The sequence below is a fragment of the Somniosus microcephalus genome, chromosome 20, assembly GCF_052327205.1.
Source record: "Somniosus microcephalus isolate GS21.2 chromosome 20, FLI_Smic_1.0, whole genome shotgun sequence".
NCBI classification, from domain to species: Eukaryota; Metazoa; Chordata; class Chondrichthyes; order Squaliformes; family Somniosidae; genus Somniosus; species Somniosus microcephalus.
In genome coordinates, this window is record NC_141006.1 from 67,370,986 (window position 1) to 67,390,347 (window position 19,362).

At 46.7% G+C, this 19,362-nt stretch overlaps 1 protein-coding gene across 7 annotated transcripts in view; it reads left to right on the forward strand.

The window, feature by feature from the left end:
- ptprub (protein tyrosine phosphatase receptor type Ub) overlaps window positions 1-19,362 on the forward strand; it is a 1,172,978-nt gene that overhangs the window by 1,023,996 nt on the left and 129,620 nt on the right. For 4 of the 7 annotated variants that reach the window (XM_085962902.1, XM_085962901.1, XM_085962908.1 and 1 more), the window contains 2 exons: window positions 6,136-6,311; window positions 14,961-15,145. In XM_085962902.1, the coding sequence (XP_085819028.1) occupies window positions 6,136-6,311; window positions 14,961-15,145 (361 nt within the window). The remainder of the gene's footprint in view (window positions 1-6,135; window positions 6,312-14,960; window positions 15,146-19,362) is intronic. The other 3 variants (XM_085962905.1, XM_085962904.1, XM_085962906.1) reach the window with 1 other exon arrangement.

Consider the following 19,362-nt stretch of genomic DNA (forward strand, 5'->3'; position numbering starts at 1 on the left):
TGAGGCAGTGTTCCTGGGACACAGAGTGGACGCCACCGGGCTCCATCCACTCAAGGAGAAGGTACAAGCACTGCAGGACGCCCCTGCTCCTACAAATGTGGCTGAGTTCAAAGCTTACCTGGGACTGCTGAACTATTATAACAGGTTTTTACCAAACTTGTCAACTGTGTTAGCACCTCTTCACAATCTACTGCGCAAGGAGACACAGTGGCAGTGGGGAGAGGAGCAGGGGGTTTTATTTGAACAGTCCAAGAAACTGATGCTGTCGTTGGATGTGCTGGTTCACTACAATGCAGAGAAAGACATCACCTTACGGGGTGGGGGCAGTTCTTTCACACTGCATGGAAGATGGAACTGAAAGACTAATAGGGTTTATGTCCCGAACTCTAACACCAGCGGAAAAAAACTATTCCCAGTTAGACAAAGAGGGGTTAGCAGTAATGTTTGGGTTACAGAGGTTCCACAAGTACATATATGGCAGGAAGTTCACCATATGCACCGATCATAAACCTCTTCTCTTTTCAATGAAATGAAAGCAGTTCCACAGATGGTGTCACCCCGGATCCAGAGGTGGGCAGTGACGTTGAGGGCATATGAGTATGTCATCGTCTACAAGGCGGGCAAGTACCATGGGAACGCAGATGCCTTGAGCCGTCTTCCACTGCCAGGCACACCTATCCGTGCAGCTCCAGAGGACGGAGTTTTGATGTTGGAGGACACTGACACGGCACTTGTGACTGCAGAACAAGTAAGAACATGGACAGGTAAAGATCCAGTACTGTCTAGAGTTCGAGAATATGTGGTGAGGGGATGGCCACAGCATCCGGAAGGGGCTGACTTCACACCCTACAGTGTCAGGAAAATAGAGCTGAGTGTGCAGAATGGTTGCGTGTTGTGGGGAGCATGAGTGATTATTCCACAGCCAGCACGACAGTCTATCCTAGAGCAACTACATCAGTGTCATCCTGGGGTCTCGCATATGAAAGCCTTGGCTAGGAGTTACTTGTGGTGGCCAAAGCTAGATGAGGAGATAGAAAATCTAGTCAAGACATGCAGCACTTGTCAGGAACACCGGAAGGCACCAGCAGCGGCTCCTCTCCACCCCTGGGAGTGGCCGGATAAACCATGGAGAAGATTGCACTTAGATTATGCGGGTCCATTCATGGGGAAGATGTTCCTCATAATCATTGATGCACATTCCAAATGAATGGATGTTTATCCTGTAAATTCTGCTTCCGCCACTACTACTATAGACTGCCTGCATCGGAGCTTCAGTAACCAAGGGCTACCGGAGATCGTGGTGAGTGACAATGCCACTTGTTTTGGGCTCCATATTATCCGTCCTCGAATGGACTTGCGGAGAGAGCCGTACAAACATTTAAGGAGATGATGAAAAAAAGTGCAGAAGGGAGTTTAGCAGCCAAAGTGTCACGGGTTCTGCTCAGCTACAGAATAACACCTCAATCCACCACAGGACTCTCTCCTGCTGAGATGTTATTAGGTTGTAGACTACACTCCACTTTTGACCTTGTCCACCCAGACCTAAAAAGGAAAATGGAAAACAGACAAAACAAACAAAAAGAGAACCATGACAAAAGAACAAAGAGCCGAAGTTTTGGAGAAGGAGATGCGGTCCTTACCAGGAATTTCAGCTGTGGACCAAAGTGGATTCCTGGCTTCATAGACTCAATGACAGGTCCAGTATCATACAAGGTCATGTTGGGAGATGGTAGGGTAGTATGCAGACATGTAGATCAGATACTTCCCAGACAAGGGGAAATTGAAGTGAAGGTTCCAGATGCAATGACTGAAGACAGGGTTACTCCCAGTTATCCAAGTGCATCTGTGGTGCCACCACCAGGGACAGAGACAATTCCACAGGAACCTATTAGTCAAGAGGAAACCATCGTTGCAGAGTCAGATACTCTAAGCACTGCTCAGGAGCAGCTGGTGGCTTCACCACAAACAAGCAGGGACTTTACTGTTAGACGTTCACAAAGGCCTCGCAAGCCACCAGAGAGATTGATACTGAACTGTTAGATTCGTCAAGTATGGAACATGATGAATGGGGACTCCTTATGTGACCCTCAGGAATGGTTGTTTGTTAAGAAATTCATACTGAAATCTTAAGCGGGGAGGGATATAGTAATCTGGGATGTTATGATTAAGGGTATCCACCAGGTGGTGCTGTAGCCAATGCTGCTGCTAAGGTCAGAGGTTTGCTTCCTGTTAAGGTCAGAGGTTTGCTCCTGTCAAGGTCAGCAAAAGGTGAAATGCCAGGATGCAGGTATGATGTTTGTTACTCTGTTTGTTAATAAAGTACTCGTGCTAATTCTACGATATCGCCTCTTCGAGTCCTTGTCTCACTACATGGATTTATCACAGTTCCCCTGGCTCTTATTAGTGGGTGCCCTAACTACAAGTTAACTGCTATTTTAAACCACCATTTCCCATCCCCCAAACATGCCTCTTCTCTGCTTTTCTCCATGAACTCCTGGGTCTCTTCTCAAATAATTCTCAAATTTGGCTTCCAAATTCCTGGACTTCTCTGGACATAAAGACTACGCTTCTGCGCTGGACTACACCGTAAGACTCGCCTGCTACATCTCTGATCTGCTGCCCTGTTACTTAAATTTTGAAGTAACTTTGATCAGTTTTCAGCCCTTCCCCCACGGCTGCTGTTCCCTGCTGAGCCTATGACTGGCTGACTGGTTCTACTGGTTTTTCAGCTTCAGCTACAGTCTGGTTTCTGGCTCTCCTGAGCCGAAGTACATTTCGCCACCGCTTCTGGATCTTATGGTGACCTCCAACTTCGGCATCACCTTTCTGCCCCGCAACCGATTCTGCACATCTCCTGGATCTTCATTCCTATGGAAATACCTCTAACCTCCGATAGTCTACCCTTCAAATAATTTCTGGATTTCACTCACCCACGACACCTGTCTCTGAACTTGGACAACAGTTCGTCGATGCTCCATGCCAACTCCACCCTATCTACATCAACTTTATCCCACCACGGGACTTCTGACTTTAACTCTGGACTTCCTCCAATTGTCTCCTATCTATTTTTTGTTTTTATATCAGATTTCCAGCATCCGCTGTATTTTGCTTTTGTCTCCTATCTATTCCCTGTTACTACCAGGATATATGTATCTTAATAATTTCTATGTAACCAGGTCTATGTAAATTGAGTTTTCTCTGTGTCCATTCACATGTGCATTTTGGCTGCCGCTCCAGACCCGAGCCCATCACTTCAATTTCCACTTTTTTCTCCTCTTGGGCACGCTGCCCTCCCAAATCCCCACCTCAACCCTTCAGTAGTCCTCGACCTTCCTACACACCTGCTGCTGTCCCAGGCTTGACTCCCTCTAAGATAAGCCTACAACTTCCCTCAGTGCCTCTCTTGGCATCCTCCGAAGGGCCCATCGAGGCACTTATTGCTGCCTCCTTACAAGCAGCAACCCCCAACTGCCCCATCCTACTCTCTCGCCGACCTTCCTGCCCAGGACACCCTCTGGAGCTAATCTTGCCGATTTACTTCCCCATCTGACTCAGCCCTCCCAGTGCTGACCCTGCGGACTCTGGCAGGGGATCAGCTATCACCGCCCCTCTCCGCATCTCCCTCCAGAATGTCCATTCGCTTGTGAACAAGGCCCTTGCCATTGCTGAGCTTATTGTGCATGATTTCATCGACATCATGGCCTTGATGGAAATCTGGCTAAGGGGTGATGACACCTTCCCCCGAAATGAAGCCTCCCCACCTTGCTATACCTTCCACACTTGCCCCGCCTAGACCATCACGGTGGCGGTGTGGCTCTTATCACTAAATCATACCTTGGTCTGTCCCCCTACTCCTCTGGCACTTTCTCCTCCTTTGAGCATCTCACCTTATTCCATTCCTCTCATTTAAAATCGTCATTCTCTACTGCCCACCCAAGTACCATAAAAATTTTCTCACCGAGATATCTTCACTGCTTTCCTCCCTCAGCCTCTGCACCGAGCAACTTCTCATCCTCTGTGATTTCAACCTCCATCTCAATTCATCATGCACTCTATCCTCGGAGTTCACTGCCCTCCTATCCCTCCTGACAAAGGTAACCTATCCCTCCTCGGCCTTCTTGACCTGTCTGCAGCACTTTGACACGGTTGAACACACCATCCTCCTCCAACATCTCTCCACCGTCGTCCAGCTGGGTGGGCCTGCACTGGCCTGGTTCCATTCTTATCTATCTAATCGTAGCCAGAGAATCACGTGCAATGGCTCCTCTTCTCACTCCCGCACCGTTACCTCTGATGTCCCTCAAGGATCTAGCCTTGGCCCCCTCCTATTTCTCATCTACATGCTGCCCCTACATGAAAGCACAGTATCAGTTTCCACATGTACACCGACGACACACAGCTCTACTTCACCACCACCACCTCACCTGACCCTCCACTGTTTTTAAATTGTCAGACTACTTGACCGACAGCAGAAATTTCCTCCAATTAAATATTGGGAAGACCGAAGCCGTTGCCCCTAACCACCGACTCCACCCCTCTCCCCGGCAACTGACTGAGGCTGAACCAGACTGTTCATAACCTTGGTGTCATATTTGACCCCGAAATAAGCTTCCGACTATATATCTGTGCCTTCACGAAGACCGCCTATTTCCACCTCCAGAACATCGCCCGACTCCACCCCTGCTTCAGCTCATCTGCTGCTGAAACCCTCGTCCATGCCTTTGTTACCTCTAGACTTGACTATTCCAACGCACTCTTGGCCGGCCTCCTATGCTCTACCCTATGTAAACTTGAGGTCATCCAAAACTTTGCTGCCTGTGTCCTAACTCGCACCAAGTCTTGTTCACCCATCACCCCAGTGTTTGCTGACCTACACTGGCACCCAGTTAAGCAACGCATCGATTTTAAAATTCTCATCCTTGTTTTCAAATCTCTCCATGGCCTCGCCCTTCCCTATCTCTGTAATCCCCTCCAGCCCCACAACCCTTCTAGATATCTGCCCTCCTCTAATTCTGGCCTCTTGAGCATCTCCGATTTTAATCACTCCACCATTGGCCTCCAGCTGCCTAGGCCTTAAGTTCTGGAATTCCCTCCCTAAACCTCTCTGCCTCGCTACCTCTCTTTGCTCTTTTAAGACGCTCCTTAAAACTTATCTCTTTGACCAAGCTTTTGGTCATCTGCCCTAATATCTTCTTATGTGGCTCGGTGTCGGATTTTGTTTGCTAACGCTCCTGTGAAGCGCCTTGGGACATTTTACTATGTCGCAAGGCGCAAGTTGTTATTGTGTGAAAATGTATCCGCTGAATCATATTTTTGGTATAAATATCATAAATGGGAGGTTAAGTGCAGGGAGGAACTTCCATGATAAAGTAATAATCCTCTCTTCCAATCCCACTCCTGCTTCTGCAACACCCAAGTCTCATAGGAGTCACTCACTTATACATAATGTATATGATTATAGAGTAATGGGAGAGGTCCCTACCAAGTCTTACAGCTTCAGCTTAGTTAGTAACCATAGAGACTATGCAGAACTGAAGGCCTTTTTCAGAAGCCATGTATCCAGAAGGTCCTCCTGCCAGCTAACTATGAAACGCCAGTCACCTGTAATCTACACAGGTTCTGTTTACAGGAAGGTTATGTTTCAAGCATAGGAGTGGGTTTGTTGCCAAGCCGTTGGGAGTCAGAGGGATAAACATTTTCCACTGAAAGTCCCTAAAGCTTCCTTCTCTAACTCCACTGAAAATGCGAGTACCTCTCAAGACATGCTTCCTAGTTACAATTCAAAAGCACAGTAAAAAAGTAGATTATTTTCATTTATAAAACGTACAAAACTAATAATGGAATGGTGGATTGTAGTCAATGTAATGTCATTTAACCTTGGTCATGAGAAAGCCTATAGTCCACCTACTAGCTCGGTTTGAATGTTAGGTTTTCTCCTGTGCCCCTGTTCTCTTTATTATTGGCTTGTTGAAATCATGACAATCGGGGTTGATTGTAAAATAAATTTATTTGTCGGTGTCTTTGGTGCTGTTTTTTATTCTTGCCTGCAGTCAGCAAGAATTATTTCTGATTTGTAGAAAATGTGACATATTTTAAAATAGTACCACGCTGACTGACTTATGTGTATTTCGATAGGAAACCCACTCAGATGAAAAAGACTGCTATAAGCCCCCGCCATGAGAAAACACACATGATGAATGCCATGGACATGAGTTTCACTGACCAGAGCACCCTGCAGGAGGACGAGAGACTTGGCCTGTCCTATACGGAGGCACATAATTGTAGCACCAGATGTAAGCCATCTCAGAAGGGTAACATCTATTATAAATTCTTTTTATCTCTCTCTGGCTAATGGACATTCTTTTTTATATCTAGCCATTATTTCTGGAAAAGTATCTTTCCCTTGCGCTAGTATTTCTGTTCATGAATGACAGTATGAGTACTTAATCATATAGTGAACCACCATTCATTCCAGAGTACTTAATTGATCAAAGTGCAATATAAGCTGCTTTCATGGAAAGAGCTCATATTAAAATATTACAGTGTAGGAGTGCTTGAACTCCTAACGAAAGTACTGAGACTGAAACTAGCAGTTAACCAAACGTGGTTTAATGCACTAGTAAAAGTTACAAACAAAAATGCAGGAGAAACTCTATACAGGTCTGTACACCAACTGGTTCCACGAGGACAGAGAGGGAACGCCTCTCCCCTCTGACGTCATCACGTTTCCTGCCGTTGGGAACGTCACGTGACCTGCGTGATGACGTCATCGCGCTGGATCGCCATTTTACCGAACCCGCGCTGTTTATACAGAGCAAACACTTAAAGGTAACAAGCCCCTGTTAAAGGCAATTATATACATTACTGCAAGAGTCTCTTGGTGGCTTTGCCACATACGCCCCCCCAGAATTGTCTTTAATAAGGAAAGTCAATCGCAGAGGAGGTCGGACAAGCCTGTTTGAACGACTCCTAAATTCCCGGAATCGCCGATCACTATCGTGGCCGCGGGGCACGCCCCGGAGTCGGTGTTCTTGATGCGCAGTTGCTTGTTTGGTGTTTTGGGCATGAAACTGCAAGGCGGACGGCAGCTTCTGGCCTTCACACCAAACCGAGCGTGGTAATAACAGAAACCGGTTGTTGGAGGCGTTGAGGCAGGGCCCTTTGGGGCGGGGCGTCTCGCGTTGGCGCAGTATTGTTGTCGGACCGCGTATATTTTATCCGCCTCTTCAGCGCGCGCTATGCAATCCCCGGCGTCCGATCTGGCGAGGGCCGCCTGCACCTGTTCGGGCAGTTGACTGAGGAACAGTTCGCGGAACAGGAAACATTGCAGTTCAGACCCTAGGAGTGTGAGCATCTGGCTCATCAACTCCGAAGGTTTGGAGTCTCCTAACCCGGGCAGCGTGAGTAGGCGGCGTGCGCGCTCTGCCTTCGTAAGGCCGAATACCTGCATTAGCCGTGCCTTAATGTCGACATACTTGTCGGTGGCCGGGGAGTTCTCCAGTAGGCTGATGATCCTCGACGCTGTCGAGTGCGGAGACCACGTAAAGATAACGGGTCTGATCCTGCACGACATTGCGGAGCTTGAACTGCGCCTCCGCTTGTACAAACCAGGAGGCCGCCTGTTGCTCCCAAAATTGGGGGAGCTTCAAAGCCACTGCGTTGGCTTCCATCGTGGCCCTGCGTTCCGTTTCCGCCGCGAAGAACGTCCGCGAGGATTCGGGGTCACCAATGTAGGAGTGCTTGAACTCCTAACGAAAGTACTGAGACTGAAACTAGCAGTTAACCAAACATGGTTTAATGCACTAGTAAAAGTTACAAACAAAAACGCAGGAGAAACTCTATACAGGTCTGTACACCAACTGGTTCCACGAGGACAGAGAGGGAACGCCTCTCCCCTCTGATGTCATGACGTCATCACATTTCCCGCCGTTGGGAACGTCACGTGACCTACGTGATGACGTCATTGCGCTGGATCGCCATTTTACCGAACCCGCGCTGTTTATACAGAGCAAACACTTAAAGGTAACAAGCCCCTGTTAAAGGCAATTATATACATTACTGCAAGAGTCTCTTGGTGGCTTTGCCACAACAGCTTTTATAAATCATGTAAGCTGGAGAATAATTGATAGCCTACCCTGTTTGCATTGGCTTTGGTTCATGTTCAGAATGGTAATTGAGTTGGGTTTAGCCTATTACCACGTAACTCTCACTGTTTCCCTCTGTGTCTATTACTAACAGCGTAAAAGCCACTGTTTTCCTTGGAAGAAAGTAAAATTAAAATTATGCAAGCTTCAAATTGGTACTGGCTTCCAATATAAAAGGCTCCAAAATGGAGGCAGTGGTCATAGACTCCATTGTCATGTTTGTGGTAGCACAGAAGGTTAAACTTCCTCCTATCAATAAAAGTCAGCATGAGTACAAAGCAGGATTTGCCGTTTTATACTTGCGCCAACCTTTTCTGTAAATTATCGTGTTTTTAAACAGTTTTGAAGATGCAGTCTACGTTGGTCTCTCTCCATAAGACCTTTCTATGTGAGATTGCTGAATTCATGCCACTTTTTATTAAATGGGTTTGCTGACTCACCCGGACAGCAGCAATGTTGCCTTTTACCTTCAACTGATCTTCGTAGCTACAAGGGCATGTGCTGACAAAAATGTCCTCTTCAGAATCAACTACTGATATTTCTGTGGTATGGGCCCTGCAGGCAATTTCTAAACACCTACTATCTCCCACATATCCCGAGATACATTATATAAAAAAGACAGCATGTTGCCATCCTTCTGGTTCAACAAGCACTTGCCCTTTTCAACAAGATCAGGACATAATGAACAGAAGCATTAATAGCAAGAAAGGTTTTAAAGTAATCACATTGTTTTACTTATGTCACTACAGTACTATGTCACAAACCTTTATTAGGTGCCACTGTAGCATCAAACCACTCTGCCTTTTCATCTCGCCTGGAGGCTGGTGGAACCTGGACCTTTATATTGTCTGCGGCTGCTGTAAATATCACTCCTCAATTGTCTGCAGAATATGCACGTTTGCGGAGTCAGGACTTTGTGCTGGTTTTTCATCCATGCTCAGAGAAAGAGCTGAAATGGCTGTACAGTGATCCAAATGAATAATCTCCTATCGAGTAGCTCTGCTGAAAACTCATTGAAGGAGCAGCTAGATCCTATAATGGGAAGGCAGTTGGGTTGATATTCTGGAAAAATGAGATCAAATTGGCAAATTCACAAGACTCATTGAGGATGGGTAAGCTTGAATGTTATTACATTTTCTGAGAGTCGGTTTCTTCACAAGATTACAAGCTAGGTTTGGATAAAATGGGATCTTTGGCCCTTTTGATCTCATTCTTCCAGAATACCAGCCCTACTGTCTTCCCACTTTAGGATCCATCTCAGCCTCCTCCTGAGGTCCCCAGCATCACAGATGCCAGTCTTCAGCCCATTCAATTCACTCCACATGATGTCAAGAAACGGCTGAAGACACTGGATACTGCAAAGGCTATGGGCCCTGACAACATTCCGGCAATAGTACTGAAGACTTGTGCTCCAGAACTAGCTGCGCCCCTAGCCAAGCTGTTCCAGTACAGCTACAACACTGGCATCTACCCGGCAATGTGGAAAATTGCCCAAGTATGTCCTGTCTACAAAAAGCAGGACAAATCCGACCCAGCCAATTACCGTCCCATCAGTCTACTCTCGATCATCAGCAAAGTGATGGAAGGTGTCGTCGACAGTGCTATCAAGCGGCACTTACTCAGCAATAACCTGCTAACTGACGCCCAGTTTGGGTTCCGCCAGGGCCACTCAGCTCCTGACCTCATTACAGTCTTGGTCCAAACATGGACAAAAGAGCTGAACTCAAGAGGTGAGGTGAGAGTGACTGCCCTTGACATCAAGGCAGCATTTGATCGAGTGTGGCATCAAGGAGCCCTAGCAAAACTGAAGTCAATGGGAATCAAGGGGAAAACTCTCCATTGGTTGGAATCATACCTAGCACAAAGGAAGTTGGCTGTGGTTGTTGGAGGTCATTCATCTCAATCACATGACATCACTGCAGGAGTTCCTCAGGGCAGTGTCCTAGGCCCAACCATCTTCAGCTGTTTCATCAATGACCTTCCCTCCATCATAAGGTCAGAAGTGGGGATGTTCGCTGATGATTGCACACTGTTCAGCACCATTCGAGACTTGTCAGATACTGACGCAGTCCGTGTCCATATGCAGCAAGACCTGGACAACATTCAGACTTGGGCTGACAAGTGGCAAGTAACATTCGCACCACACAAGTGCCAGGCAATGACCATCTCCAACAAGCAAGACTCTAACCATCTCCCCTTGACATTCAATGGCATTACCATCACTGAATCCCCCACTATCAACATCCTGGGGGTTACCATTGATCAGAAACTGAACTGGACCAGCCATATAAATACTGTGGCTACAAGAGCAGGCCAGAGGCTGGGGATTCTGCGGCGAGTGTCTCACCTCCTGACTCCCCAAAGCCTTTCCACCATCTACAAGGCACAAGTCAGGAGTGTGATGGAATATTCTCCACTTGCCTGGATGAGTGCAGCTCCAACAACACTCAAGAAGCTCGACACCATTCAGGATAAAGCAGCCCGCTTGATTGGCACTCCATCCACCACCTTCAACATTCACTCCCTCCACCACCGGCGCACTGTGGCTGCAGTGTGTACCGTCTACAAGATGCACTGCAGCAACTCGCCAAAGCTCCTTCAACAGCACCTTCCAAACCCGCGACCTCTACCACTTAGAAGGACAAGGGCAGCAGACGCATGGGAACATCACCACCTACAAGTTCCCCTCCAAGCCACACACCATCCTGACTTGGACCTGTATCGCCGTTCCTTCACTGTCGCTGGGCCAAAATCCTGGAACTCCCTTCCTAACAGCATTGTGGGTGTACCTACACCATATGGACTGCAGCAGTTCAAGAAGGTGGCTCACCACCATCTTCTCAAGGGCAATTAGGGATGGGCACTAAATGCAGGCCTAGCCAGCGACGCCCACATCCCATCAATAAATTTTTAAAAAGGATCGAGCTGCTCCTTAAAAGAGTCTAATGTCCTCAACTGCCCTTCCTGACAATCCATTCCAACTGTTGATCACCGTCTGCGTAAAGAATTGCTTCCCATCACCTGGCCTAAACTTCACAATCCTGAATCCCAACCTTCCCTCCATCATAATGTCAGAACAGAAGTGGGGATGTTGGCTGATGATTGCACTGTGTTCAGTTCCATTCGCAACTCCTCAGATAATGAAGCAGTCTATACCCACATGCAGTAAGACCTGGACAACATTCAGGCTTGGGCTGCTGAGTGGCAAGTAACATTCGCACCACACAAGTGCCAGGCAATGACTATCTCCAACAAGAGAGAGTCCAACCACCTCCCCTTGACATTAAATGGCATTACCATCATTGAATCCCCCACCATCAACATCCTGGGGGTCACCATTGACCAGAAGCTTAACTGAACTAGCCACATAAATGCTGTGGCTGCAAGAGCAGGTCAGAGGCTGGGTAATCTGCGGCGAGTGATTCACCTCCTGACCAATGCTCTCTCAAATTTTATTTTTCATACACGGACCCTTTAATTTTGCTGCGCGGCCGCATCCAGCGGCAACAACTTGTGAGCGGCCTACGTGTGACCTCCGGATTGATGTACGGCCACGCACTTAGGGGAAACATTGCTCCTGACTCCCCAAAGCCTTTCTACCATCTACAAGGAACAAGTCAGGAGTGTGATGGAATACTCTCCACTTGCCTGGATGAGTGAAGCTCCAACGACACTCAAGAAGCTCAATACCATCCAGGACAAAGCAGCCCGCTTGATTGGCACCCCATCCACCACCTTAAACATTCATTTCCTCCAGCACCGGCCCACCATGGCTGCAGTGTGTACCATCTATGTTACACCATTGTTCAAAAATTGGTGTAAAGATAAACCCAGCAACTACAGGCCAGTCAGTTTAATCTCGGTAGTGGGGAAACTTTTAGAAACCGTAATCAGGGATAAAATTAACAGTCACTCGGATAGGTGTGGATTAATTAAGGAAAGCCAGCATGGATTTGTTAAAGGCAAATCGTGTTTAACCAACTTGATCGAGTTTTTTGAAGAGGTAACAGGGAGGGTTGATGAGGGTAATGTGGTTGACGTAGTGTACATGGATTTCCAAAAGGCGTTCGACAAAATGCCACATAATAGGCTCACCAGCAAAGTTGAAGCCCAAGGAATAAAAGGGACAGTGGCAGCATGGATTTGAAATTGGCTAAGTGAAAGGAAACAGAGAGTAGTAGTGAACGTTTTTTTTTCGGACTGGAGGAAGGTATAAAGTGGTGTTCCCCAGGCGTCGGTTTTAGGACCACTACTTTTCTTGATATATATTAATGACTTGGACGTGGGTGTACAGGGCACAATTTCAAAATTTGCAGCTGACACAAAACTTGGAAGTATAATGAACAGTGAGGAGGAGAGTGATAGAATTCAAGAAGACATAGACAGGCTGGTGAAATGTGTGGACACGTGGCAGATGAAATTTAACGCAGAAAAGTGTGAAGTGATATATTTTGGTAGAAAGAATGAGGAGAGGACATATAAACTAAATGGTACAATTCTAAAGGGGGTGCACAAATAGAGAGACCTGGGGGTATGTGTGCACAAATTGTTGAAGGTGGCAGGGCAGTTTGAGAAAGCGGTTAAAAAAGCATACGGGATCTTGGGCTTCATAAATAGAGGTAAGGGGGAGAAATTCGGTATCGACCATTTTGGGGCGCTAACTTTAGCGCCGGCGACCGCAAAATTGAGTTTTAGCGCCCCAAAGGTAAGTGGAGCGCTCAGTCAAGCACTCCACTTCCTTCTTGGAGCGCAGTCGGCAGCAGACGGGGCGGAGACTTCAGCAGTGCTGCACACTGGGCCGTGCAGCGCTACTGCATTCAAAGGCTCCTTCCCTCCCTTGCAGGCTCTGCAATAGAAAAATTATCTACCTGGACCACCAAGGCAGCCACGATCCAACGCGAGCAGCCTGGCACTCAAGCAGGTAGGAGCCCACAAAAAAAACTTCAACAGGAAAGGTAAGTTTTTTTTTTACTTGCCTCGGCCACCTTGCCTTTAATTATCGCCCCCGAAGCGGCTGGCCGCCCGATGCACACCTCTTGCAGCTGTCGGTTTTATCGACCGGCGAGGCTGCAGGGGCCGAAAGTCAATTTTGGGTCCGGGGCGATGTGCACAGGGATGACGTCACGATCTCCGGGCGAAGGAGATTGGGGCGCAATTTCGTAGCGCCACCGCAAAACTCCCGCTGAGTATGGTGGGAGTCGATGTCAGCGCTGTGCCCGGTCGCAAAGCCCGGGGGCGCTAACGGGTGGTGCAAAGGCACCCAATTTCTAGCCCTTAGAGTACAAAAGTGTGGAAATTATGATGAACCTGTATAAAACACTGGTTCGGCCCCAACTGGAGTACTGTGTCCAGTTCTGGGCACCACACTTTAGGAAGGATGTGAAGGCCTTAAAGAAGTTGCAAAAAAGATTTTTGAGAATGATTCCAGGAATGAGGGACTTCAGTTACGTTGATAGACTGGAGAAGCTGGGGTTGTTCTCCTTGGAGCAGATAAGATTGAGAGGAGATTTGATAGAGGTGTTCAAAATCATGAGGGATCTGGACAGAATAGATAGAGTGAAACTGTTCCCATTGGCAGAAGGGTTGAGAACCAGAGGACACAGATTTAAGGTGATTGGCAAAAGAACCAAAGGTGATGTAAGAAAAAGCTTTTTTGCGCAGCGAGTGGTTTAAGATCTGAAATGCACTGCCTGAAAAGGTGGTGGAGGCAGACTCAATCTTATCTTTCAAAAGGGAGTTGGATAAGTATCTGAAAGAAAAAAATTTGCAGGGCTACGGGGAAAAGACAGGGGAGTGGGACTAGCTGAGATTCGGCACGGGCTCGACGGGCTGAATGGCCTTCTTCCGTGCTGTAACCATTCTATGATTCCATCTACAAGATGTGCTGCAGCCACTTGCCAAGGCTTCTTCGACAGCACTTCCCAAACCCACGACCTCTACCACCTAGAAGGACATGGGTAGCAGACGCATGGGAACACCACCACCTTCAAGTTCCCTTCCAAGTCACACACCATCCTGACTTGGAAATATATCGCCGTTCCTTCATCGTCGCTGGGTCAAAATCCTGAAACTCCCGCCCTAACAGCACTGTGTATATAGGTTCACCACATAGACAGCAGCGGTTCAAGGCGGCAGCTTACCACCACCTTCTCAAGGACAGTTAGGGATGGGCAATAAATGCTGGCCTTGCCAGCGACCCCCACATCCCAGAATGAATAAAAAAAGAAATTCAAGTCATCCGGTGCTGGTATTCCAGTGTTGTTACACTTATGAGGCCACATTAATTCCATGTTTTTTTTTTAAGTAATGGGATGTAAAGACAGAAATATTTTCCCATCAATTTTAAAGTAGATCTTAAAAAAGGAGCACTGCCATGTTATGTGACTTTTAAATTTACATTTATTTTGCTAAATGATTCATCGCTGATGAAAAGCATCAAATCCTACCAGATATGGCACTGTATGGGCCAGTTGCAAATAAACTCCCTTTACATAATTGTTTAGCAAAATTTGAGAAAGGTTAGGGCGCACTGGCAGAAAATGTTCTCTATTTGCAATGTGTAGAAATGTTTTTTTTTTATATTCACTTTATTCACGACCTTGTCATAAAGAGCTGAAATGTTCTGCAGTTCACTTTAACTCCCTCAAATGAACCTCCTGACTCCAAGGCGAGAGTGCTATCACTGAGCCAAGGCTGACTCCTAAGATGTGTGCTTCTGTTTCACTTTGTCAACTTTCGCTTCTCTATGCTGTTAACAGTTCTGTTTTCTTCCCTTCTTCTCTTCCCCAACGCACCCCCCACCAAACTCCCCAACAGCCGAACAGCGCAACATGAACGAATCAAGCAGCTTGTTAGGAAGTTTCTCTCGGAGTCCACGTGGTCGAGCTGGCTCTCCATACCAGACTGGCCAGCTGCACCCTGCAGTCCGAGTGGCCGACCTCCTACAACACATCAACCAAATGAAGACAGCAGAAGGCTATGGCTTCAAACAAGAGTACGAGGTGAGGATCAAAGGACATCAACCATCCTAAGTTGCATCCAAAGATCATTTCAAATATCTTGAGACATATCTATGGCAATGAACTAGTGTTTCTATTTGAAGGAATGAAACAAAATCTCCTCAATTTCAGCAGAAATCGTTGGATTGATTTTGTGACGAGCCTAAGTTTTTTTTGTGGTTGTCTGTTTTCAGTCTTACTTCAAAAAGAGACTGATAGTATATCACAGAGATAAAAGCTGGAGCTGGCTCCGTGACCACTGATGGGGAAAATCAATTAGACCACAATTTTCTTTTCTGAATTTCAGGTTCATCAAGTTAGGAATGCTAGTGCTGAGGATTGGGGACATTTAATCATTGCTGATATCCAGAAGTGGCATCAATAACTTCCAGGTCAGGTACAGCACAATTAGGAGAGTAAAGTTTCCCCAACTCTGCCCAGACAATCTGCCTCAGCTCAACTCTGCTAGAATAACCTGGCTAAAAGGGTTAAATTATGAGGACCGGTAGTATAAACTAGGCTTGTTTCCCTTGAGTATAGAATACTAAGGGCTGATCTAATTGAGGTGTTTCGGATGATTAAAGGATTTGATAGGGTCGATAGATAGAAATTATTTCCTCTGTTGGGGAGACCAAAGCGGAGGCAAAACCTTAAAATTAGAGCTAGACAGTTCAAGGGTGATGTCAGGGAAGTACTTCTTCACACAAAGGGTTGTGGAAATCTGGAACTCACTCCCTCAAAAAGCTGTTGAGGCTAGGTTAATTGAAAATTTCAAAACTGAGATTTTGTTAAACAAGTGTATTGACCACTCTATCCTCCTCCAGCGTCTCTCCACCGTCGTCCAACTGGGTGGGACTGCACTCGCCTGGTTCCATTCTTATCTACCTAATTATATCCAGAGAATCACTTGCAATGAGTTCTCTTTCTGCTCCTGCATCATTATCTCTGATGTCTTCCAAGGATCTATCCTTGGCGCCCTCCTATTTCTCATCTACATGCTGCCCCTCAGCGATATCATTCGAAAACATAGCGTCAGTTTCCACATGTACACTAACTCCACCCCTCTCCCTAGCATCTGTCTGAGGCTGAAAGACACTGTTCGCAACCTTGGTGTCATATTTGACCCTGAAATGAGCACCCGACCACATATCCGCGACATAACTAAGACCACCTATTTCCACCTCCGTAACATCGCCTGTCTCTGCCCCGCCTCAGCTCATCTGCTGTAGAAACCCTCATCCATGCCTTTGTTATCTCTAGACTTGTCTATTCCAATGCACTCCTGGCTGGCCTCCCAAGTTTTACCCTTCGTAAACTTGAGGTCATCCAAAACTCGGCTGCCCATGTCCTAACTCGCACCAAGTCCCGTTGTCCCGTTCACCCATCACCCCTGTGCTCGCTGACCTACATTGGCTCTCGATTTTAAAATTCTCATCCGTGTTTTCAAATCCCTCCATGGCCTTGACCCTTCCTATCTCTGTAATCTCCTCCAGCCTCACAACCCCCCCTGCCCCCCCCCCCCAAATATCTGCGCTCCTCTAATTCTGGCCACTTGAGCATCTCCGATTTTAATCGCTCACCCATTAGTGTCCGTGCCTTCAGCTGCCTAGGCCATAAGCTCCAGAATTCCCTCCCTAAACCTCTCCGCCTTTCTACTCCTCTTTCCTCCTTTAAGACACTCCTTAAAACCTACCTCTTTAACCAAGCTTTTGGTCACCTGTCCTAATATCTCCTTTTGTGGCTCGGTGTCAAATTTTGTTTTATAACACTCCTGTGAAGCGCCTTGGGACGTTTTACTATGTTAAAGGCGCTATATAAATACAAGTTGTTGTTGACCGAGTTAAGACACAGCTCAGCCATTATCTAACTGAATGGCTTACACCTGTTCCTATGTTGCTGTCTTCCTATCCCTACTGTATCAGGGTGACATTTATTCCCCTCATTTCCCTCCCTTGTAGCTTTTCTAAGTGATGTTACCAATTTAGTGGCAATGAATCCGTTTTGCCCACTGGACTGAGGCTGGGCCACACACAGCTGCACCTTTAATGTCCTTTAATTCCTCCTCACTAGACCCTTGGTTCCCTAGCATTTCTGGGAAGTTATTTGTGTCCTGTTCCATGAAGACAAAACCAAATTATTTGTTTAATTGCTCTGCCATTTCCTTGTTCCCCATTATAAATTCTCCTGTTTCTGACAGTAAGGGACCTACATTTGTCTTCACTAATATTTTTCTTTTTACATACTTGTAGAAGCTTTTACTGTCTGCTTTTATGTTTCTTGCAAGTTTACTCTCATACTCTATTTTTCCCCTCTTAATCAATCTCTTGGTCCTTTTTTTGCTGAACTCTAAACCGCTCCCAATCCTCAGGCTTGCTACTTTTTCTGGCAACTTTATGTGACTCCTCTTTGGATCCTTAATTTATTTTGTTAGCCATGGTTGGGCCGCTTTTCCTTTTGTGTTTTTGCACCAGAAAGGAATGTATAACTGTTGCAATTCATGCATTCATTCCTTAAATGTTAGCCATTGCCTATCCACCGTCATGCCTTTTAATGAAGCTCCCCAATCTATCATAGCCAACTCACTCCTCATACCTTCGTAGTTTCCTTTGTTTAGAATTAGGACCCTAGTTTCGGATTGGACTACTTCACTTTCCATCTTAATGAAGAATTCTATCATGTTATAGTGACTCTTCCCTAAAGGACCCCGCAAAACAAGATTATTAATTAACCCCTTCTCATTGCACAATACCCAATCTAGGATAGCCTGTTCCCTAGTTGGCTCCTCAACGTACTGGTCTAAAAAACCATTTCGTACACACTCCAGGAATTCATCTTCCACAGTATTATTGCTAATTTGGTTTGGCCAATCTATATGTAGATTAAAGTCACCCATGATTGCTGTAGTACCCTTGTTACATGCATCTCTAATTTCCTGTTTGACGCCATCTCCTACATTACCACTACTGTTTGGAGGCCTATAGACAACTCCCACCAATGTTTTCTGCCCCTTGGTGCTTATTAGCTCCACCCAGACTGATTTTACATCTTGCTTTTCTGAGCCAATATCCTTTCTCACTATTGCTCTGATTTCATCCTTTACCAACAACGCCACCCCACCTCCTTTTCCTTTTTGCCTGTCCTTCCTAAATATCGAATATCCTTGGATATTCAGCTCCCAGCCTTGGTCACCCTGCAGCCATGTCTCCGTAATCGCAATTATATCGTATCCGTTTGCATCTATTTGCGCTGTTAATTCGTCTACCTTATTACGAATGCGGTTTGTATGCGGAGAGTCTCGGACCTCCGTGTTGCAGATGAGAGATGGCCGTTGCATTCTCAGATGCAACAACCATCTCATTTCTGTAAAAGAAAGAAGGTTGATGAGGTCTTGTATGCAGAGAATGTCACTGTTTGACAGATTCACAGAGCTGGGCTGCTGGGCGGGCTTAACAAGGTCAATCAAGGGTAAATAACGTGGGTTGGCCACAAATTGATGGAGACGGGACATCGACCCGCCAAGCAGCAGTCCCGCCTCCAACGCGCCCCCATTCACAAAATCGCCCCCTTTGATCCAGGAGGCAGTCACACCCCTTAGGTTAGGTAGTGGTACAGGTCTGGTTAGTGGTCAGGGACAGGAGGGCCTGACTGCAACTCAGGCAGGTAAGGGGACCCCAGGTGTAGTGCTGGAGGAGCCTCAGCCTTTGCCCTTGTCCAACAGGTATGAGGTTCTTGCTGCCTGTGTGGATGAGGGAAAAGCCTGCAGGATGGATGAGCAGCCTGACCATGGCACCATGGTGCAGGAGGCCATTCAAGTGGGGGGAGTGAAAGGGAATGCAGTTGTGGTAGGGGACAGTGTAGTCAGGGGGATAGATATGGTTCTCTGCAGCCACGACCGAGAGTTCCAAAGGCTGTGTTGCCTGCCGGGTGCCAGGGTTAAAGACATCACCTCGCGGCTGGAGAAGAACTTGGAATGGGAGGGGGAGGATCCAGATGTCGTGGTCCACATAGGAACCAACGACATAGGTAGAACTAGGAATGAGCTTCTGCTGAGGGAGTTTGAGGAGCTAGGATCCAAATAAATCAATGCCAAAGGCACTATATCTGAATGCGCGAAGCTTTCGCAACAAAATAGATGAATTAATAGCGCAGATAGAAATTAACAGGTTTGATCTAATAGCCATAACGGAGACGTGGTTGCAAAGTCGCCAAGGTTGGGAACT